Here is a 23,258-nt window from a genome sequence, read left to right as displayed (position 1 = left end):
ACAGATTCCAGTCTCTTAGAGGAGAAGAATGTCAAGAAAAGACAGACCCCAATGTGTATGGTCACTGCTCATGGCCAGAACCCTGGTCCTCTTAACATAGGAAACCCTGTGAACTTATCTTCTCCCTCCTTTGTGTCAAGTCTGGCTAACCTATGGCTTAAAAATTTTCTGTTTTCCATAGCTGCCATACTTGGTTTTTTTTTTTCTGTAAAATAAGCTCCATTTAGGTATAATTTTCTAGGCTCAATATCTGTCAATGCTTCCTTTAAACTTGGTGCCTGTTTCATTATCTGTCATGACCAACTAGTGGCCCACAGCTGTTTCTCCATGAAGAGTGGATGGTCCTATGAAGGGGCCCAGCACTAACCATCAGTCATGGAGGCTGCAGGTAAGGTGGCCACTGACCATATGAATCCATCTTTCATAAAGTACTAATGTATACACACACACACATACACACACACACACACACACACACACAATGCAATTGTGGGTTGTATGTTTACTATTTACCTACCTCTCATTTCATGAGGACTAGTCTAGATGCTGGAGGTGGGTTAGAACAGTGCTGGTGGGGGCCAGAGAATCTCCAGCTGTAGTCCAGGTAATAAGAGCCACAGTGGGGAGAGGGATAGAGCACTGAGGGCTGGGAGAACAGGGAGCAAAGGGTGGGTGATGGGTGGCTGCAGGACCCCTGAGGAAGCAGGGCATCTCCTGGACTCTGCTTTGAAAGCCAGAGAGGATTGCACAGGCCAGTAAAGGGGTGGGGGGATGCAGTGGGATGTAGTAGCAGGGAGCCCTTGTTAAGAGCAAGGGCACAATGACAGATAAGCATGGGCCAGATCCCCGTGGCCCCAGCCACTTCTCTGAGCTCCAGAAACATGGCCTGTGCTCATGTGCTAGTTCTACTTGGCCGCCTCCCAAGCACCTTGTGGGCAACATGCTCATCCATGACCAAATTCACAATCTCCCCACTGTGATTCTCTTCCCCTGCCAGGCCAGGTCCCTCCTGTTTCAGTCAAGGGCACTCGGATCCTCTGCTCCCTCCCCAACCCTTTCCACTCCTAGGCCCTCCTGCACCCAGTCAGCTCCGATGTGTAAATCAATAGACGGGGCTGTATTACAATTCAATCCTTGCTCTTCCCTCCACACTGCCACAACCTGGCCAACTACACCAGCATCTCTTGCCTGGACCTTTGTAACAGCCCCTAACTGGTGATGCCACACACACCCTGTCCCCTACAGTCCATCTTCCACTCAGCAGCAAGAATGAACTTCTCACTCCACTTCCTTGCTAAAGCTCCTTAAAGCCTTCCCATTGTTTTTTGATGAACTCCCTAAATCCTGAACAGCACCTCAAAGGCTGATCCCCAGACTTGGTTGGGTCCTTCTACTACAGCCTCACTTCCCCTACTGCTCCCCACCCACCACTGATTCCTCACCCAAGTTGCTGTTTTACATTCATTTGTGTAACTAATGCATGTGTGATCACTTCTGCTATAGACTATGAGCTCTGTGAGGGAAGCGATGGCACCTGCTTCAGCTCCCCTGGGTAACCCAGGGCTTTGTGCTTGGTGATTATGTGCAGAATGAAAAGATGAAGCTCACCAAGAGCAGGGCCCTGCTTAAAGACACTCGACCTAGTTGCTGGCACATTATTTGACTTTCATGTTTCTACTTCTGTGACTTCAGAATCAGGTTAAGTTTCTTACCGGAATCGTGCAAGAAATCTGCAGAACTAAATGCATGTAGGTCACCCACTGAGAAAGGTGGACGCTGCTTCCAGGTGTCTCCTACTCCATCCCCATGCACTAGGGGCAATTATGTTTCCCTTTGGAAAGCCAGCTCTGCCCACCAATGTGACACCCCAATTCAAAGCTGACCTAGAGTCACATGCAATTCTTAGGGTCAACAGTTCTTTCTGAGTCACACCTAATGTGTAAAGCTAAGACAAGGCCAACGGGCATAGTGGGAGAACTTTCCCTGGAATACTGGATATAGTCAACTTGTTGAGCTACTATAATAAATAAGACGAGGAACACATTCACTCTGGCAAAGTATAAGAAATGGAAGAGTTAGTCTTATAGGCCATGGGATTGGGTCACACATACTTGGAGTCTGACTGCTTCATCTTCCCTAAGAGCATGAAAGTAACATTTTCATCTTGTACAACAGAGGTTGGCAAAGGTTTGCTGTAAAGAGCCAGAGGGTAAATGGTTCAGCTGTTGTGGGCTATATGGTTGTAGGACAACTCACCTTTGTGGCTGTAGCATGGAAACAAGCCATGCACACGATAGGTGGGGCTGTATTGTAATTCAACCTCACTTATAGGCACAAAAATTTGAATTTCATAGAACTTCCAGGTCAGGTGTCATGCAACATCATTCTTCTTTGGATTTCCTCCAACCATTTAAAAATGTAAAAACCTGGGTGGCTCAGTTGGTTAAGCATCTGACTCTTGATTTCAGTCCAGGTCATGATCTCATGGTTGTGAGATCGAGCCCTGTGTTGGGTTCCATGCTGAGTGTGGAGCCTGCTTAAGATTCTCCTTCTCCCTCTTCTTTGCTTCCCCTCGCCCCCCCAAAAATGTAAAACCCGCTCTTAGCTTGAAGGTGTACAAAACCAGGCAGAGGCCAAGACTTGGCCCTGGGGCCACAGTGCACCGAGCCGGTTGAACAGGTGACACTGCCATACTTACAGCACACCAAAGGGTCTGCCTGTCCCCTGCATGGTCTTTCATGGGTAACTCTTAAAATCCAAGATGGCAGACTTGATTTTTTTTTCCCCAGAAGGTTACAATTAGATTGGAGGTCCTACTTCAAAACAAACCATTTTCAGGTAAAACACCACAGACAATGGATTAAATTAAAATGTGACCATGTTCTGCTGGTCTCATAATGGGACAATGACCTCCGCAGAATTTCCCAGCAGGTTAGGTATTTTTTTTCCCCATAGCTGTGCAATGAATACCACATACCCATGAAGGGGATGCTTAATTTACCTTTTGCCATATTGGCTTTATCACATATCTTCCCTCTGTCTACCCATCAAGCCATCTCATTTTTTGATGCTTTTCAGTAATTGTTTATGAATTCCCCTGCTATTGATAAACCATATTAGGACAACTCTAATCAAAGTCACTTTTGTTCTCATCCTTGCTAAACTTAAGAAGTAAAGGTTGGTCAGGGCCTTAACAGTTTTTATCCGAAGAGCAGCACCTGGCACCCACGTGCACAATCTGCAATTGTGGTGAAACAAGGTATCACTGAAATTATGTGTGTCAACTATTCATGTTATATGAACAAAAGGCTAATGTAGCTAGGAATACTTAGTCAACACAGTCAACATAAATACAAAATTAGATGGCAAGGCCTACTGTAAGCATGAAGTTTTGCTTTGTGGAACTGGCAAGTAGAGACAAAATGAGAAGTGGAAAACCTATGAGCTTCTAAGAAACCCATTATTAAATTATAGCAGAGCACTTATAGATTATCCAGTGCTTTCACTGTGTATGGGTTGTGGGGCCCAGAGAGGCTGTGAAGGCTGTGCTTCAAGACACACAGAACTGTCAGATGGGAGTGGGGGCAGACAAGGACAGAGCCCCCTAGCACATGGATGCTTCCCAAATGCAAACACCTGTCTCACCTCATGAGATGTGGTCAAACAGCACGGTGGAGAGAACCTGGGTTGGGGCAGCCGGTCCCTGTCCCAGTGCAGGACTGCTGATGGGAGACAGTGTCAGCTCTGGGGCCAGACAGCCTCTACTCCCTTGATGCTCTACCCTGCTCCCTGTGTGGCCCTGGGCAAGCTCCCTACCTCTCTGAGCACCCGTTTTCTGTCTGCAAAATGGGGAAGTAGGCCTTCGTTGCAGTGTTCTGGTAAGTTTAGAGAGAATCCTGCTTGACAGCCTGGCTACGGCAGGTGTGGGGGAGTGGTGCTGCTCACTGTCACAGCATTCGGGTGCACAAAGCCATGTGCTTGGTTTGGTGATGGCACAGTCATGAGTTCTAAGTGAAGGTGACAAGTAGTCTGGCACAGTGGCCAAGGAAAGGGAAAATGTGGGGACAGAGAGAAAGGAAACAGGCCTGAGATGCATGAAGTCTACTCCTTAAGGAGCCTGATGGGCAGGAGCGCTTGGGACGGGGAGGACACAGGGAAATGGCCTCTGCTAGGTCTTGCACAAGCAGGTCGGCAGAGCAATGGTTTGTTCATTCATCCATTCCCTTACTCATTCACTGTCTCATAGGTCACACTACACATCAGCTCTATGCTGGGCCCACAGCAACAAACAATACCCATTTGATCTCTGTATTTGGGCCTCTCATGCTCCAGTGGGGAGACAGATACCAAAATAACTGTGACACAGCCAAAAAGGGCAACTGTGGGGTAAGCTGAGAACTGAGAGCAGCAGAATTAGGGGGTAACGTCCAGGCCCCTAGCACATACCAAGAGCCCATGTCAAGTTCAGGGCCAAGAGCCAGATATCCTTTTACCAATAGACAGGACAGCAGTTAGGTGAGGACCCCAGTAATGCACTGTATGAGGGTTCATGCCCAGTGTGTTTCCTGGAAGCCAAATGCAGGGTGCACGATTGGAGAGGGTGCAATCGAGGTTGACTGCAGGAGTCTCCCTTGGGAAATGTGTGTGTGCCCTCCCTCTCCTATACACTCATGCAGAGACCTTTGTGGAATGCATGATTTCCTGCAGCTTGGGTACGTGATGCCACCCAGAGGTGAGGGCATCTAAGACAAATGCTTGAGTGAACAGTGGAGCTATACACAGAGGTTCACTTACTCAGCAAGTCCAACCGTTATTGAGCACTGGTAATCAGAAAAGCCCTCCAAGCCCCCAGTGAGGAGCTCACAGTGAGGGGAAGGTACCTGCAAATGGCTACAATCCCTATGCTACAGATGATGGTAGAAATAGCCATGGGGCCACAGGAGGGGCGTCTTGTATGACCAGATCCTTTGCTTAGGAGACTTTTAGAAGGTTAATAGTTAAGCCCTGACAATCTAGTAGGCATCATCCAGGTGAAAGTGTGGGGCAGAAGCATTCCAGCAAAAGAGCAGGAATAGAAGCTGGGGCTCATGACATAGCTGGTTGTATGAGGGCATGACATGAGGCTGTCAAGTGGGCACAGGGACATGGGGGAGCAGGCTGGAAGGCGCTGCAGACTGTAGGCCATGCAGTGCTTGAGGGGGGTATGGGTAACAGAAGCCCTTGAGAGACTCAACAGCAGCAGAGGTGCAACAGTCAGGCTAGGATTTCAGACACTCATTCTTGGCCCTGTGGGAGGAGGAATCTGGAAAACAGCAGACCTGGGGGATGTCCTAATATTAGGAACACAATGATTCCCAACCTCATGGTCAATACTGTGTTGAAGGAAATAAGTATCCACAGCCTGTCAACAAACTACCCAAGTTATTGTGACCTTGAGGTCATGTCAGTGGAGTCTGGCAATGAGACTCTGAGGGTCCTGCCAAGAGCAGGGGTCTATGGGATGGGAGACCACGAGGGGGGGGGGCTACTAGTGGTAAGTGTCCTTCCTGTTCTAGGGTCTTACTATATAAGACTGAAAATATTAACTAATGAGAAGATGTGGTCTCTAGACTCCAAATTCTGTAATTTTTAATGATTTTGACTGCTAGCTAAAATCGGTATTAAAATGTCTCAAACAGCATCTTCAGCTACAATTTTGCTCAAGAGACATATATTTCTGAAAAATAGAAGGCATAAAATTATTCAGGAAGGAAGAACCCCATGAGTATGCCAACAAATCTCTGTAAATTCTAATTTTAAGGGCTGACCAAAGGCTGAGACAGTTTTAATTTGACAAAGCCCGAGCGCCCCCTGATGGTTAGCCAGGGACCCTGCAGCAGAAGCCTTTTTTTTTTTTTTTTTTTTTTTAAGCTGCCTGGGGTCAATTTGCTAACTCCTTCCCTTCGGCTAATCTAGCAAGTTACTGTTCTTTCATGCTCTGTGTAGAAAAAAATAAAGTAGGTGGGTCTATGAGGAGAACACGTAGGATATTTAGGCAGCTGCTTATTCAGTAGGATTTAAGGCGATTGCAGATTTGCTAAGCCAGAGACAGAGAACGGGTGCTTTAATAAAACCTAAAGGACTTCCAGGAATATCTGATTTTTATTTCACTGGTATTGATTCCGTGCAATCTTTGTATTCTCCCAAGGGAAAATGGCCCAGTGACCAGGCAAGGAGAGAGACACGGCATCAGCTGCGGCCAGGCGCCCTCCGCTGGCCACTCTGGTGGTTGCAGGGTGGACACAAATGCCACCCACAGCGGCCCTGCCAGGGTGCCATGGCTGGGTGACTTCTGCTACCTTTCCCCCAGGCAATTATGTTGCAAGCACACATCCTTTTCTTCGGTAAAATGTTATCTCGATCCAGACGGTAAACTGAAGTTACATGGCAGGCTGTTAAAATATACTCTCCATTGAATAAATGGATCCGGGAGCGTGAAAACCGCTTCCTGGGGAAGGTAAAGCGAGACAATGTTTGCAGAGGAGAGGAAGCTCTGGCATGCACCCCTGAACAAAAGGGAACAAGTGGTCTTTACTTGGAGAACGGCTTCCTATTAGGACTCACTCCTTCGTACATTATGCCTTTCATCCCCACTCAACCACAAAATGATTTTGCTGAAGCAAATACAATGGTAGAAAAAGATTTACACTGAAAGAATCTTTAATAATAAACTGTTGCCGATCTGCCTACTTGCCCGTGATTTATAATACAATAAACATCGGATTCTATTACGGCTCATGCACTGAAGCTGCTGCTCGGAAAAACGGAATATGAAAGCACCCGGATCCCACCACCATCACAATGAAATGAGCATGGATAAATGTGCTAAGAGTATCTCTTTGCATCTTTTATAGCTGGTGTGTATTAATCTGTAACGCTTATTAAGAAAGTCATTGCTATGCAAAGCAGCACCCAATCCCTTTCTCTGGCTTTTCAACAGAGTGCACTGTTTAGCCAATAGGACGGACCCTCTGGCCCTCATTCTGCATTCATCACAGGCAACATTTGCACAATGTATCTCTCAAAGGCGGCTGAAAAGAAGGCCTTAATACTCATGTAAACAACTGCAAACCAATTACTTAATGAATCAGGCCCACACATAATGAGGTGCAGACAAAGAGCTATAAATGCATTTTTGCACCCAAGCCGCTGCTTTAAAGTAAAATCCCTCAGCTGTAGTTTGGGCTTAACTAGCACATCATAATTATTGTCTCTAGGACATCAGAAGAAGCCATTTTTTTTTTTTTTTTTTTTTTTTTTAGGTCCAGCAGGGTCTTTTTTTTTTTTTTTTTTTTTTTTTTTTTTTTTGAGGTTGCTCATCAGCTCACTGACAAAATAGAGCAAAGAAGAATTTTTAAAAGTGCTACAGCAGCACTGCACTGTTATGTTTATTCTCAAGTACTGGGTTTCGAGACCACTTGTAAAAGCAATAAAGCACGAGGAGTGACTGCAGTAAGTGGGATCCTTAAATGTAAGCCTCTAAGAAATTTCAGTGAATCCAGGCACAAACAGCAAAACCAGAGCTCTCCAAAGCCCAGGGTGGTGTATTAACAACACCAAACCCAGCAAAAGAACTAAACCGTAACAAACAGCACGCCAAACCCACACACTCAATGCCCAGACCTTTTTCATCACTGGATTATTATCAAGTGTCTAGAACCAAATGTTCCTTGAAGACCTTTTTTTTTTTTTTTTTTTTCTTAAAGAGGGTTATGAGATTACTCGTGATTTATTTAGAAAATTAATTTCATGCAGGAGCAATAGTAACACAAGGTCCCTGCCTCAAAATGGATGGGGAAGAAAGTTTGAATTTAGTTTAGTGAAATATAGACACAAGACATGAAATTACCAGGCCGAGAAAACATTCTTTGGGTCTAGCTGCTTTCTGAATGTATTTTAACATTGCCTGAAGAGTATATACATATAAAGACAAGTTCAAGAAGAATTGGGTTTTTTAATGCCTCTAAACTATAATGGAGATGACCATTTCCAACGATCTTTTAACAACTACAGGATGTGTTAGTGAGCCAAATGGTAACAGTGAGGGCTGACACCTACCTGTAGAACTTACTGTCTTTTAAAATATCCTTTAAAAGACCTAGAACTTGGATTTACAGGATAATCAAAAATATATAACACTTGAACATTCTTCTTGTCCCATAATTCATTTCCTCCCACTTCTTTCAAAACCAAGGATGAAAACCCAGGTATTAAACATGCTAATTTTTGGTAACTACATGAGTAGTTTTCTAAAACTGAACTTGTCGGGTTTCTAAAAGCAACATCCTAATTTTAGAAAATCCATCTCATTTTAAGATATTCCAGTCCTAAAAATAGTATAATGCTTTTCAAAATATAAGTGAAAATAGGATTTTTTTTTTCATTTAAAAAATACTACATTTCCGGATCAAATCGCTTTATATTATGGGATACTGGATATGATGTTAGAAATGTAAAGTTTCTGTTTTAAAATTTTGTCAGGGCAAGTTAATTCTAATGTAATGTAAGCATCTAAAAGACACCTTTTTAATGAGAAATGTTATTAGAAAAGGAAATCTGTGCAGTTTTAAACAATATGCAGCCAAAGCCTAAAAGGCAGGTATTTCCTCAGACAATTGCTTTGATTCCCATCTATACATTTTTTCCGACCCAATGCCATCGCATGGCTAGTATTTTATGTCGATGACAAATCCAGCACACAACTCACCAACTCACTTATGTTGCTTGAAAAACTTATAAGAGGTGCTGGGGTTCAGCAAATGTTGGATACATCTTGTTCTTTATGGACAATAAGCAAGGAAGTATCAGAAAAGGGAAGAATAATCTTGCCCAAATGCCTGGTGAAAAAGAGGAATACAAAAACAAATACCCAGCAATTGCCAGTATATATATCAGCCGTCTGAGAAAGCAGAAACGGGCCACTTTATTTCTTTTAAGGCCCGATGTTTTCTCTCTGCCCTTTTCCGACACCCTCCATTGTGTGGTCTCTAAGCAGCCCTACTGCGAGCAGCTGTAGACGCTAATTTGTGGTTCACTGAGGTGTCAATTGAGTCTTAAACCAACGAAACAACAGCTGCAAAACAATACTTGGCTCTCTGGCACAAATATTTTCAAAGGTAGACTGGAGTTTCAACTGTTATTTTAGATAAACAAAAACCCAAACCATAACCTTCCCTCAAGTCACACAACAAAATAATATGCAGCCAGAGTTGCATTCATTACGGAGTGACAGTTCTCATCTTGTGACCGCTGTTCAGAAAGGCTTTCACGACTTTACCTTGACAAAGGACTTCCTTCGCTCGATGAAAAACTAGCCTCCGAGGCGATTTTGTTAGTTGTCTTTGTCTTGAGTATACCGCTGCCAATGTTCAAACCTGTGATAAGTACAAACGTGGAGAGTGAGTGCTGGCCGCCACGCAGCAGAGAAATGCACTGAATGAAGAAGCAGCCTCACAATAACTTTGGTGAAACAAACGTCGACGGGGGAAGATGCTGTCCAAGCCACAGAAGGCAAAGGAGCTTCTGAGGCAAGGAACAACATGTTGGCAGAATACTGAAAGGAAGTGTGTGTGCGTGTGGGTGGGTGGAGGGGCTTCCTGTGACATGCAGAAGCCACAAAAACGAAAAAACAAAATCATTCAAAGACCTAAATTTTAAATGACCAAGTCACATGTCTGCGCATATGGGTCTCTCCTATGACACTAAATGCTGATAATTTACCTTGTTGTAACACATGGGCAGTGAGAAATCACCAAAATGATGGGTGCTGGGAACCAGGTCTCAGAAATCACTGACATCCCAGGATGACAGATACCCCTCTGCCAAATCCTCTCTCTTCCATCTTGCGGAGAAGAATGAAACTCCACTGAAAGCCATCAAGGCCACTCTTTAATTAGCCTGAAAAGGTTGATGGGGAAGATGACAATCCACATTTTCTCTGGAGCAGGGGAACCAGACCATGCCCCTGGTACATCCAGCTTGCAGGGCAACCCTCACCTCATCTCCTGGGTGCCCTTGGATGTCAGCTACCAGTCTGATTCTCAACTGGTGGTCACTGGGGTCATGGATAGAGAGTGCATGGGCATCGCTGGGAAAGGCACTGGCAGAGTTTCTGACCTGTAACCTGCCTGTCTCACAGAACCTCTGCAGCCAAGTGACTCCCTTAATGAGGTGTCCATGTTTGCCCAAAGAGAGTCCCCCATGCTTAACAAGACAAGGTCTTCTCAGACATGAACATGAAGGCACAAGGTTTAAGTGGCTTGCCTTAAGTGGTCCAGAGACACAGCATAAGACCTATGAGCAGAAGTTAATTGAAACCTGAATTTCTTCAACAGTTAGATGAACTCTTGAGTTCAGGGTCCACAGCGCTATGGCTACCTGTAACAATGCTGTGAGGTCTAATACGGGTACGTGGCTTCCATTTCCCTTCACCGTCCCATCCTACTTCCTGCTTTTCTTTGGAGCTCAGAGAAGTCCCTAGGCTCAGAGTAAGCATGAAAGTGAAAAGGTAGCCGTGACCAAAGGTAAAATAAATACAAGAAGCAATGTCTAACTACAATGACAGCCAGGACCATCAGAAGCACCTCTGTGATCCCAGTGTTAGAAAATATGGAATCTTGCAAAGCATATAGTATAATTGTGAGGGTAGGTGAGGAAATTGGATCTAGGGCTGCTTGACTTGATACAACCTATCACTTCACTTATGAATAGATTAAGAAATGAATATATTAATTATTACTATCTTAACAGTACCAAACTGTTTAATATACATCCAAGGGACTATAACTTATGTCAAACTTACTTATCCTTTGAAACTGTCCATGGAACTATCATGAATATACTTAGCAGAAACAGACTTGTGGAGTCCCCTTCCAAATGTGTGTCTGCTAACAGGCTGTACTGTTCTGAGAGAGACATCACTGTCTTGGGGCCTCATTTGTAAAATAAGGGGTTGCATAAATACTTTCTAAGATCCCCCTGGACTCTAATACTGTGACTCAAATGTGAAGAAGGTGATGAAAAGCACAGTTGCAGGTTCACAGTGCTGTATCTTTCCATCCGGGTAAAGGCCCTGCATTATACAGCAATAGACTGCAAGGTCTCATGTTTGTGGAATTCAAATAATAACCACCATTCTCCTAAGGGCTTTTCTCTAACAGGCACTGTGCTGGCATTTAACCTGCAAAGACTCACTGAATCCTCAAAATAGCCAAAATAACTGAATTTTACAGTAACTGATTCTAATACTAATATTATCTAGGAAATAGCTCTCCAAAGACAGCTAAGTCTGATACACCATAAGTATGTCCCTCAAAAGAAAGGTCTGTCTCATGAGACAACTGGGAAACTTGGATATGGACTGGAAACTACATGATATTAAAAAATCACTATTCATTCTGTTAGGTGAAATTATGACACTGTGGTTTATGTGAAAATAAGGTCAATTAAAGTATACTTTAATGCATTTACTTTCACGAAGGGAGCTGAGGTGACTCCAACTAAAAAAAAAAAGGTACAGTAAGATAAAAACCACTGAAAATAATAAAAGTACAATAACACAATATATGAAAACAAAGAAAGTTACAGTTGAAGGAACTACATTTAAGCTTAAAATTTAGCTTTACTGGGATTTGCAGTATTTTTATTTAAAGAACCAACATTCTAAGGAGGGAAGGTAGCCCAGCCTGATGCTCCCACTGATAATTAATAAACTGGGAAGGGGCGCCTGGGTGGCTCAGTCGGTTAAACATTCGACTCTGGAAACTGGCTCATGTCATGATCTCATGGTTCGTGAGTTTTGAGCCCCACATCAGGCTCTGTGCTGACAGTGTGGAGCCTGCTTGGAATTCTCTCTCTCTCTCTCTCTCTCTCTCTCTCTCTCTCTCTCTCTCTGCCCTCCCCTCCTCAAAGTAAGTAAATAAACTTAAAAAAAATGAGAGAGAGAGAGAAACTGGAGATACTGGGAAAAGAAGGAGTTTGGGGTATTTCCAGTGGTACTTAGTGACAAGTTACTATCATGACATACCAGGTAGAATCCAAGGGACTGTTTGGTACATTGCCATGCTGGGGGCCTGTACATATCCAGGAGGGAAGACTTCCAAACTGTTGTTCGTTAAGCACTGAAAAAGTATTGGCTTATTCTGACCTGATGGCAGCTTATTACAAAGCAAACTCCAGAAACCTTCAGAGGGTGACCACCCTTGCTTGAACCAGGCACTGGCTGCCCTCCTAGGTCCCCTGGATCCTCACTTGGAGCACTGAATATGCCCTTGCTTACCTGACAGTTGTATTACAGAAACATCCGATTTTTGGAATCTGTCTTCAGTGTGATTTATATTATCCTGAAGGGTAGACTGCTTCAGCAACTGGTAGGCTTTTGTTTCTACAGATTAAAAAGAAAGACACAGATAACTGGAAATTCACATGCAAAAGAATAAATTTGGACCCTTGCCTTACACCATACACAAAAATCAATTCAAAATGGATTACAGACTTAAACATAAGACCTAAGACTATTAAATCCCTGGAAGAAAACATAGCAGAAAACTTTCAGGACATTGGAGTTGGCAATGATTTCTTGGATGACACCAGAAACATAGTCAAGAAAATTAAAAATGGACAAGTGGGACTCTAACAAACAAAACTTTTGCATGTCAAAGGAAAAAATGAACAGAGTGAAAAGTCAACCTATAGAATGGGAGAACATAATTGAAGTAATATATTTGATAAGTGATTAATATCCAGAATATATACGGAACTTCTACAACTTGGCAACAACAACGACGCAACAATGACAACAACAACAACAACACAAATGACCCGGTGAAAATGTAGGGAAAGAACTTGAACAGACATTTCTCCAAAGAAGGTATACAAAAAGCCAAGAAAAGATGCTCAAAAATCACTAATCATTAGGGAAATGGAAACCAAAACCACAATGAGGTAATCAGGTCTGACCCATCAGGATGGCTATTATCAAAAGAACAGAAAATAACAAGCGTTGGCAAGGATGCAGAGATGTTGGAATCCTGTGCACTACTGTTGGGACTGCAAAATGGTGCCACCATCATAGAAAACAGTGTAGAGGTTCCTCAACAAATTATAAATAGAACTACCATATGATTCAGCAATCCTACTTCTGAGTATATATCCAAAGGAATTGAAAGCAGGATGTGGAAGAGATACTGGCACATCTGTGTTCACTGCAGCATTATTCATAATAGCCAAGAAGTAGAAGGAGCCCAAACATTCATCAACAGATGATACACAAATGTAGCATATACCTACAGTTGAATATTAAGCAGCCTTTAAAAAGAAGGAAATCCTGACACCTGCTACAACATAGATGAACCTTGAGGGTATTACGTTAAGCGAAATAAGCAGTCACCAGGAGACAAATACCATATGATTCTGCTCATATGAAGTATTGAAAGGAGTCAAAATGATAAAAACAGAAAGTGGAAAGGCGGTCACTGAGGGCAGGGGTGAAGGGGAAATCAGTGTTTAGTGGGTAGAGTATTTCAGTTTTGCAAGATGAAAAAGCTCCAGAGATCTGCTGCACAAGAATGCGAATGTATTCAACACTATTGAACTGTACACTTAAAAATGGTTAAGATGGTAAACTTCATGTTATGTATTTTTATTCACAGTTAAGAAAAAAAAAGGAGAATGACCAAACATCGCAATTGGTCCATGACAATTCAAGTTTGTGCCTGTTGTCCCAGTATAATATTAATAGAATCCCCTTTTGTTACCAAATGTTTCCTTATTTCGATGGTGACTTATGTGGTCACCCAAACCAAACACAGTGTGTTGGCATAGTCTGGCTACTGACTCAAGAAAAAAAAAAAAAAAACAACTGTAAGGAAGAGTAGAACACTGATGGGATAGTTGATGATACTGATACATTATCATTAACTGTTTTAATTGTGGGAAAAAAGACACATAAATACAGAAAATTCTACTGCCCAGAAAGAAGTTTCTTAAATTCCTCCTGTGATGATACTTTCAAATGCATGCAGATTATTTTCTTGAACTGTCACTTTTTAGAAATTCTGAAGACAAACAAAAAACAATTTAGTTGAACTCAGGTTTCAAAACTCGAAGATAAGTTATATGAGTTTATCTGAAGTGGCCAAATTCCAGCCATTATTTTGAGTTGGTCTGTGGGTAGTCTCAACATCATAGTAAAATGGTTTCTCTCCTCTTTGGGCCTTGCAGAAGCCACTAGAGGAATGAATCTCAAGAGACAGAACTGATTTCCTTGGTTTCCTGGTCCCTCCAGAGCACTCCTCACCCTGGAGTGAAGGGGGACCAGAGGAGAGGCTGGGTGGGGGTAGGAAAGTCAGGAAGACTAGCAGCCACAGGATGAGCTCCGAGGCCCGCAGCTGAGAAAATCGAATCTGGGCTCATTGTGCGGACAGAGTGTTTGCAGGGAGCAAAGCCAGGCACCCCTGAGGGATCAGCAGCAGCACAGACCTGGCTCAGGTCCACTTGACTGAGGTTCCCACAGGGCTTCTCATCGTGTCTGCTGTGAGTTAATGTGGGGACGACTGTTGGGAACAACGACAAATAAAAAGAACCCGAGTGACACAACCTTCTGTATCCCCTCAAGTCTCAAGGATACCTGAATGAAACTGATAGCACAAACATAACAAAACAACATCCATGGCTGTACCTTCAACGTGGCCACAAAATAAAAGGATTCCTGCTGTCAGCACTGGGGGCTGGCAATCAGCTGCATCCCTGTGTTTGCTGGCTCCATTTAAGAACTTAACCATGAGGCCCTTCTTACTGGATTAAAATTACCATCACACTGAAGAAGAAGAATATAACTTCTCTTGCCCTACTGAGAATCAATCAAGATAAAAATAAGTATTGAAAATGAGCATCATATTTTGGAATGTTAAATGATATATAATTAAAAATATGTACAGATCAAGGACTCTTAACTCTGAAAATAACAAATTCTAAGGCAACATTTTTTTTTAACACTGCTGGATTGTGAACACACTGGAACCAGATTTAGTACAGAAAACACCAGAGGCAGTGGATGCAGAATGGGAAAGTATTGTTTTGTGTGATGCGTGTGTGTGTGTGTGTGTGTGTGTGTGTGTGTGTGCATGCGCGTGCGAGCTGCCCTGGGACAGAAAGTGTTTCTTGCTATAGGTTAGTCTCATTGTCCTAGGATGGCTTCAATAGGATGGCATCATAATACTCTCTAATTAAAATCATCACGTCCATATTACTCCAGACTTGTAAGGTTATTTTGGAAGAGCGGAGGTATTAATAAAATCAAAGACAGAGCATCTGGATTCTAAGTAGGTAAAGAATCATTGTAAAGGAGGTGAAAATGCACAGTTTTGTTTTTACTATATAAAAACTTTCCAGCCTTTAGGATACGAGTCCAGAGCATAATGACCATATGCTATTTCTGCATTCAATTACATTTATTTGGTCAAGGAAGAGATAGCAAAGCCAGGCATTTAACAACAACAACAGAACACAAAGATTTTGTTTCCTGGCATATGGGAACTTGAAGTGGGGTTTTCTCTCAGCTGCTGTTTTAAGTGAATCATTTCACCCCAATGAGCTGGCTCTCCTGCTCCTCAGAAACCAGGAAAATGTGTACCTTTTATTTTCAGCTTGAAAAATGGCAAGCTAGTAGTTGAGAGGTAATTTCAGATTTGGGGGGATTAAATGTGTGGTCCAAATATTAGTGCTGATATGGTTACTGGTCTGAGTCTAGCAAGGGAGAAATGTAAAGTGAGTTCATGCTTAGCAGTAAGAGGCCATTTTACTACTCTGGAAAGATAAACCATTTCCACGTTCTGTGTACTTTCTATTCTGGTTTCCTTCCCTTCTTCTTCTTTTTAAAAATTGGGGTGTAGTTGGCATACAACATTATGTTAGTTTCAGGTGTACCACTTAATGATCTGATAGTGTATATATTGTAAAATGATTATCACAATAAGTCCAGTTACCATCCATCACCTTACACAGTTACACTTTGTTTTTTCTTGTGATGAGGACTTTTAAGATCTACCTTCCCTTCCTTCTTGAGGGACTTGGGCTCTGTAACTGGGCTCTGGCCTTTCCCTTCAAGGTTGCCCCGAGTGCGCTTTCAACTTTACAACAGTTTTGGAGAGAGATAGCTCATCTCTCCTGTTCTTTTCAAGCAGAACCCAACCCCCTTCCCAAACACAAATCCTTGTTGGTATTTGATCCTTAAACCTCCTGTGGCCCTTCTCTGAGCAGGGTCATCGAAGCCCGCCTGGAAAACTTTTATCTTGGATGTAGCTGCCCTGAACTGAGTGATAGAGGGAGGGTTGGCAAAATCAAGCTGGGGACTGCTGGGCACATCGCCTGCCCCATCCCCATGTGTGATTCTTCCAATGGTTTCATGGCAAAGTGAAGCTTAAAAGGTAAAAGGATTAAATGTATTCACTTGGAGGAATAAACACCAGAGACACCAAAACAGCTGGAGGCATTGGAGCAGCCAGGCGCGTGCTGCTGGCTATGAGGAAGTCTGTGTTGGGGATCAGACACTCAGAGCTGGGAGTCACTCTCCCATGGCATGTTCACATCCTTATTTTAGCCATTAGAGCTGCAACAAACAACATATGAAGGGCTGGGAGTGGACTCGAAGGCAATTTGCTGAAAAAAATGATTAGGGGAGGTTGAAGGCTACAGAGCCTGTAAAGAAAGAGGGGAAGAAGGGTTCAAGTCCATAGATACTGCATACAGACTGGACAGGGTGGGACCATAAATGCAGACACTTACTGAGGCCGAGCAGGTACCATACAGAAGTGACTCTGGCGTAGTGGGAACAGTGGGCAGGGGAGCCCTGTAGCAGGGCTGGAGCCCTATCCACAGGGGACAGCTATTCTCTGGTGACAGCCAATTGCTGCCAGTTGGGAGAGTGGGCCAGACTTCTTGCCAGACTTCTGGCAAAATTAAAAAAAAAATGTTTTTAATGTTTACTCATTTTTGAGAGACAGAGAGTGAGTGGGTGGTGGAGGGGCAAAGAGAGAGACAGAGACAGAGACAGAGACAGAGAGACAGAGAGAGAGAAAGAATCTGAAGTAGGCTCCAGGCTCTGAGCTGTCAGCACAGAGCCTCACTTGGGGCTCAAACCCATGAACCGCAAGATCGTGACCTGAGCTGAAGTCAGACGCTCAACTGACTGTGCCACCCAGGTGTCCCTGGACTTGTCTTTTTTAAAAAATAAAACACTGCACGTGTCAAACAGAGAATACCTGTAACCTCAAAACTGAAAGGCAGTGAGCAATTTTTTCTTCACTGTGTAAGCACAAGAACCCTTAGAGAAAAACTTCAGCCAAGGGATACAAGTTTGATGTTAGGAAAAGCTTTTTTAGCTGAAAGTTGATTGGAACATATTATCAAGGGGGGCTGCAACAGCTGTATGGAGATTTTTAATGAGCCATCTTTGGAGGCAAGACTCTAGTTTTTGGTAGGGGTGCTCCAACAATTCAGACATCCTCTTGGAGTGGTTTAGAAGGTGAGTATATCAACTTTATAAAGCAAAAGAGCAAAAGTTACTGGCATGAGATTTGTGGCAACTAAGGCCCAGTCATTCCTGGAAGGAAGGGAAATAAAGGATCCGGCTATTAAAAGTTGCACTGTGTTGCCCAGCAAATTCATAGTTACTTAATGAATGAATGAAAAACAAAGAACGAAAAGTAACAAATGTAGAGGTTCGAGTTAGCTGGCTTAAACAAGGTAGGGGCAAAGTTCATATGGTTCCAAGGGATAAGACTTTAGTTTTCCCAACTGCAAGTAAACTTTAAATCTGCAAATTGGAGGCCTGGGTGGCCCCTGAAGTCTTCACTTTCCAGTCTGTGACTTAGAACTCCAGAAAAATGTTTCTTCCCATTGGTAATGTCAGACTCTCAGGAAATTATTGAGTAGTGCAAACAGTTTGATAAAACAAATGTTTCTAAAGAATAGATTCGAATGTTCTGGTGTACACAGAAACAAATACACATGTGTCCTCAAGCCTTCCTTTCTGGGTCTCTCAGTCAAGCATCCATTGTATACTCAAATCTGTGTCAAGATTTAGTTTAAAAAGTAGAAAATAGTGGAGGTTTAAAACATAAAACATGGCAAGAGATCCCGGGGGGTTAAAATCTATCCTTGGTGATTAATTCCAGAGCAGTGACGCAAGATAAATATATTTTTTCCTACTTTGTTACATATGCTGGCCAAACCCAATCATGTCTTCCTGCAAAGTGGTGAGGGATCACTGAGACTGTGTTTTTCTTTTGACATGCATTTTGTGTCTAGAAAATGGAACAGCAAGGGAAAGAAAGAGAAAACATGCTGAATAAAGGGAGGTAGGAGATGATGTTGGTGAGAAAAGGAGAAAGAAAAAGCTTCAACTTCTTATCGGTCGTTCTCTTTTATATGCAAATGTACACCTGCTAAAATACTTCTAAATCTACAAATAAAAAGAAAATATCTGATGAACAAGTGCTTTTAACAACCCATTACAAGAGCCAGATAAATGTGGGGTTCACCAGCCTCGAAGGGGTGTCTCCGAGGCAGAGAGTCCGCCCAGGGCTTTCGCAGAAATCCCCCATGAAGAAAGGGAAGAGCTGGGCCCGGAAAAGGAATAACAAAGAGGGATGCAAACAATACTATCACTCCGGCTAGAAAAAAACGACCTTGAACTGACAAGAACTGGGCATCTTCGAGTACAGAAGGATAATTACTATTCCCATCTGAAGTGTGCAGTAATTTTAAAATGAAATTTGAAAAGTACTTTCCATCTGCTGAGTTTCCCACTGCTATTACTCACATATTCCTACACCCATGCAATTTTCCCCCCACCCTGTGCTAGATATGTGGCTGATGCAGCAAACCCAGTCATCTTTGCAAAAGAAAATAAAAATTGGGGGATGCATTTCTAAAATTAATTCTGAAGATAAAGATTATCGCTTAAAATTCAGAATTATTCGTCTAAGTGTAATCTGCTCAAATGAAAATGAGAGACTATGAGGATATGGGTGCTTCCATGATCTGAAAATACAGAATACTCATTATATTTAGGATTTTTAAAGTTAAAGGCCGTAAGTCTATGTGAAGGTGAGACACACAAGGTTGGATCCATAACTACAATCGCTTTTCATGTCTAGATTTTCTGCCATTAACCTCACTCCATCAGTTGTCCTGGGCTGGTAAACCATCGCCAGGGAGAAGGCTGATGCATACAGAAGAGAAGAAACGCTGGATTCAGCTGACTTGCCTGGAGCTGCTTCAGAAAATAAGTATTTACATCACATTCTTAAATTCTATGGAGCAATTCAACAATTACACCTGAAAATAAATGGCAGGCTTGAAACTGCCCTTTAATGAATGTTCCAAAACCGAACTGAAACACTTCTGCTGGTATTACTTCCCATGTAAACTTACAGCTCTAGTGCCTGCCACTTAACACTCCTCAGTCCTGGGAGGTGAGTTTTCAACTCTGAAAGTCATAGAAGCTTTAACTTTTCAAAGATGGCACAATCTGATGAGGAAGCTGTATTTTATTGGCACTATTTGTTTTTCAAAACAGTGTTTTTAGTGGCTTTGCAGGCAATGATTTATATGAGAAGAATCAGAAATAAAGACAGTAATATTATCATCTCATCATTTATAGTAGAACCAAGAATAATTGCTGTATAAAGATGAGCTGGATGCTAGAAACATAAAATACACAGAAAACCCCTCCTCATCCAGTGTAGTGAGTTGAAAAGTATCTCTCACCAAATTTATGTCCACCCCAGAACCTCACAATGTGGTCTTCATTGGAAACAGGTTCTTTGCAGATGTAATTAGCGATGGACCTTATGATAAAATCATCTTGGATTTATGTTGGCCTTAAATCCAATGACTGGGGTCTTGGTAGGAAGAGGAACAAACAGAGACAGAGAAAAGAAGTCAGTGTGAATATGGGGCAGAGACTGGACTGATACTGCCACATGTCAGGAGCCATCAGCAGCTGGAGCAGCCATGGAAGATTCTCCCCTGAAGCCTTCAGAAGAGCACAGCCCCCCTGACACTTTGATTTTAGACTTCCAGCATCCAGAACTGTGAGATAATACAGTTCTGTTGGTTTAGGTTTGTGGTACATTGTTATAGCACTCCTGGGAAAATAATACACTCCCTGTTCCCCAGTTTTATTGAAATATCTAAAGCCCAATCTCTCTTCTTTCTCTTTCTTCACTTGAGTCTCTTGTGTAAAATGGCAGTGTTTCACCACCTGACTTGCAAGGGCTCTCTCAGCTTTGAGACCCCTTGCTCCATGGTCCTCAAACTTGGGGGACCACCTGGGTCTATGTAAGACTGATGCCTGGGTCCCACCCCCTCAGGGGTTCTGATGTCACCGATCAAGGGTGTGGCTGGGGCACGGATGTGTAAAAACCCTGCATGGGATTCTACTGCACAACCACTGAGAAGAATTTCTCTAGGCTCCTATGAGTTGATTACCTTGAAGGCAGGAGCATCCAATCAAGAGCACTCTACAGAAAGATATCTTTCATTCTTTACTGACCACTTTAAATCAACACCACCACCCTCAATGTCACGAGTGAGGAATATTTTGCTCTAGCAAGCAATAGGCAGTAGGCCCCATGGGTGAAGCCCCAGCAACCTGACCCCTACCATATAGGAGGGCCATGGGGACTGCACTGGACAGCCCAGCAACACATGGCAGGTTCCCTCGGTTTTGCACGAGTTGGGCACTCCCTGTCTCAGGTACAGCAGGTAACATGTCTTCACATGATTTTTGTGCATTTCTGGGACAGGACAAGTGAGACACACTCTTAGAAAAGTCTGAGCAGTGGAGGTTGTACTCTGGCCGCCAGCAGTTGTCACTGCAGTCTTGTCTTCCAGGAAAACTCTAGTCACCAGCGACCACCTGGCTGTTGTGTGTTTCCAGCCCTTTCCCAGTGTGATGAGAAACTCAAGTAATCGTGTTTTGGGAAGCAGCGCCCAGAACCCCAAGTGGCAACCTTCAAATCTATGCTGACCTCCCACAAAGCTTTTAAATGGACGTACCTCAGTATGACCTTGAATATTTCAGCTTGCCAAAGAATATCAGTGAGAAATGGCACAGTCAGGCAACCACTTTCAACACAGCTTGACCAAGAGAATTGGTGTCAAAAGAATGAGAGGCTGAATGGACATTCTTAGAGGCTTAATCCTCTTGAGATAAAAGCTGAGAGGCCTTTTCACATGGAGCTTAAGGAGATGAGTTTTGCCAGGATGGGCACGTGGGGTGGGAAAAGAACTGGTGGAGTGAATGACTGAAAGAGATAGTATTCTGGCCTGAATCAACAAGCATTAAGGAAACTCCTTAATACTCTCATTTTTATTCATTCATTTGACGAAATAAGTACCCACTGTGTGCCAGATACTGTGTTAAGGGATGGGTTTTTATGAAATTTAGCATAAGCATGCATTACTTGCTGAAAAACTCATTTACCCCGCAAAGGTAAATTTAGTGCAAGTACAAGGAAAATTCCCAATGTGGTAAATTTTACTCGGGGGTACAAGCTGTTCAGAGGGAGACTTTCTCTCATAAGGTAGGTAAGTATCACTTTAATCCTGGCTTAAGTGTTTCAGGGAAACACTGAGCTGAATATCCAACTACTGGCACATAGTCTCAGGCCTAAGTGCACTCAGGCTCGCCCCTCTTTATCAAGGGCAGACCTCTGGTACAAGCTATGCCCGGAAAGCCTCACAAGCTGCCCACCTCTCTAGGTCTAACATAAGGGAAATGAAACACACGGCTTTGTTCATCAGTGCTCTCAAAGCATCCTTTGCACAGCTCCTCTTTCGCTGGGATACACACTGACATTTCACTGACCCAGACATCCTGATGCAGTCGACTCCAACATAAAAAGAAATTGGAAGAGTGGTGGGATGGAAGGAGTTCAAGGCTTAAATCTTAAAGTTTGTGTTCAAGATCTAACACTCTAGCGACATGGCCTTGAGCTGGAATCTTAACCTTTCTAAATTTCTGTTGGACCATCTGTAGAACAAGGCACTGATGTTTATCTCACAGGGCTGTTATGAAGATTGGGGGTGATGGAGGCTTAGTGAGGGCAGGGTCGCATGCAGTCTTTTGCTGTCCTGGTATTTCCAGGATGCAGCCCAAGTAAAGATGCAGCATACATGCAAATGAGAGACTACTTAGTGTACACAAAAACCACATATTCACTGATATTCAAATTCATCTTTGATTTCTACCTGGATTCTTTAGTGTGAACAGCCAGACTAATAGAAGGAGCAGACTGCATTAACAACGGCAGATCATACAGGCTGTGGATGTGGGTGTGGGTGTGTATGGAAGGCTTTCTGTGTAAATTTAAGCACAGATTATGGGAGCCAGAGTTATGAAACTCACACTCTCCCAAATGATGATTAACAAAGCAGATGCCTTCAGAGTGACAGCAAATTCTTTAAAGATGAGCCCCCTTGCCAAGAAAACCTGTGTTTGAGAGTGATAAACAAATAAGAAAAGGAAAAGAAGAAATGAGAATGGTGGTACACTTGATTCCTTCAATATGGACTGAGGATCACAGACTTCTAGCATTAGAAGGAATGTCAGCATTCCCAGAAACAGGAATCCTTCCACAGAGCCCCTCTAGACAGTGGGTTCCTGCCATGGTTCAACCACCCGGCAGCTGGAGGACACACTTGCTTTTGCTGAAATGAAGAGTGAGGAAGTTCTTCCATGACTGAGCTGTGAATTCCTTCCTGCAACACTCACATAAGGGCCCCCTGGGCTACATTCTGTAATTATGCCTGATAAATGTTAGGTATGTGGCAGCCCCACAAATATTTAAAGATAGGTTTTGTGCCCTTTTCAGGTTAAACTTTCCCAGGACCCTTGTCATTCTGAAAACAGTTCTATTTCAGAGCTTCCCACCCATTCTGCCCAGCTTCCTGGTGCCTGCCCTGAATTTTGCCTCAGCCTCTCTCTTTACTACATCTCTCCTGAGATGGCTGTAAAACAAATAGTGTCACACAGAGGACCCACGCTGAAGAGGAGCACTTTGGACTGTCATAAGTTACTACTGTAACCTGCTGGTTGTCCATTCGGGGAGCATTTTAACATATAACTAACATATAACTTTCAATCATATCATCTGGGTTTAGTTACACTAAAGCAGCCCAGGGTCTTATTAGAAGCTAGCTTATCCATGAGG

General features: G+C 43.1%; 1 protein-coding gene across 2 annotated transcripts in view; it reads right to left on the bottom strand.

Moving 5' to 3' along the window:
- The window catches only part of KIZ (kizuna centrosomal protein), a 143,264-nt gene that overhangs the window by 3,485 nt on the left and 116,521 nt on the right, over window positions 1-23,258 (bottom strand). The window contains exons 10-12 of one of the 2 annotated variants that reach the window (XM_045053937.1): window positions 12,317-12,421; window positions 9,317-9,413; window positions 191-6,487 (exon numbers count right to left, since the gene is read on the bottom strand). In XM_045053937.1, the coding sequence (XP_044909872.1) occupies window positions 6,229-6,487; window positions 9,317-9,413; window positions 12,317-12,421 (461 nt within the window). In that variant the 3' untranslated portion in view covers window positions 191-6,228. Of the gene's footprint in view, window positions 1-190; window positions 6,488-9,316; window positions 9,414-12,316; window positions 12,422-23,258 lie in introns of those variants that run through there. The other variant, XM_023251505.2, reaches the window with a different exon arrangement.

This window comes from Felis catus, chromosome A3 (assembly GCF_018350175.1).
Source record: "Felis catus isolate Fca126 chromosome A3, F.catus_Fca126_mat1.0, whole genome shotgun sequence".
NCBI classification, from domain to species: Eukaryota; Metazoa; Chordata; class Mammalia; order Carnivora; family Felidae; genus Felis; species Felis catus.
Note: the sequence above shows the minus strand (reverse complement) of the source record. Positions and strands in the feature narration are given on the sequence as shown.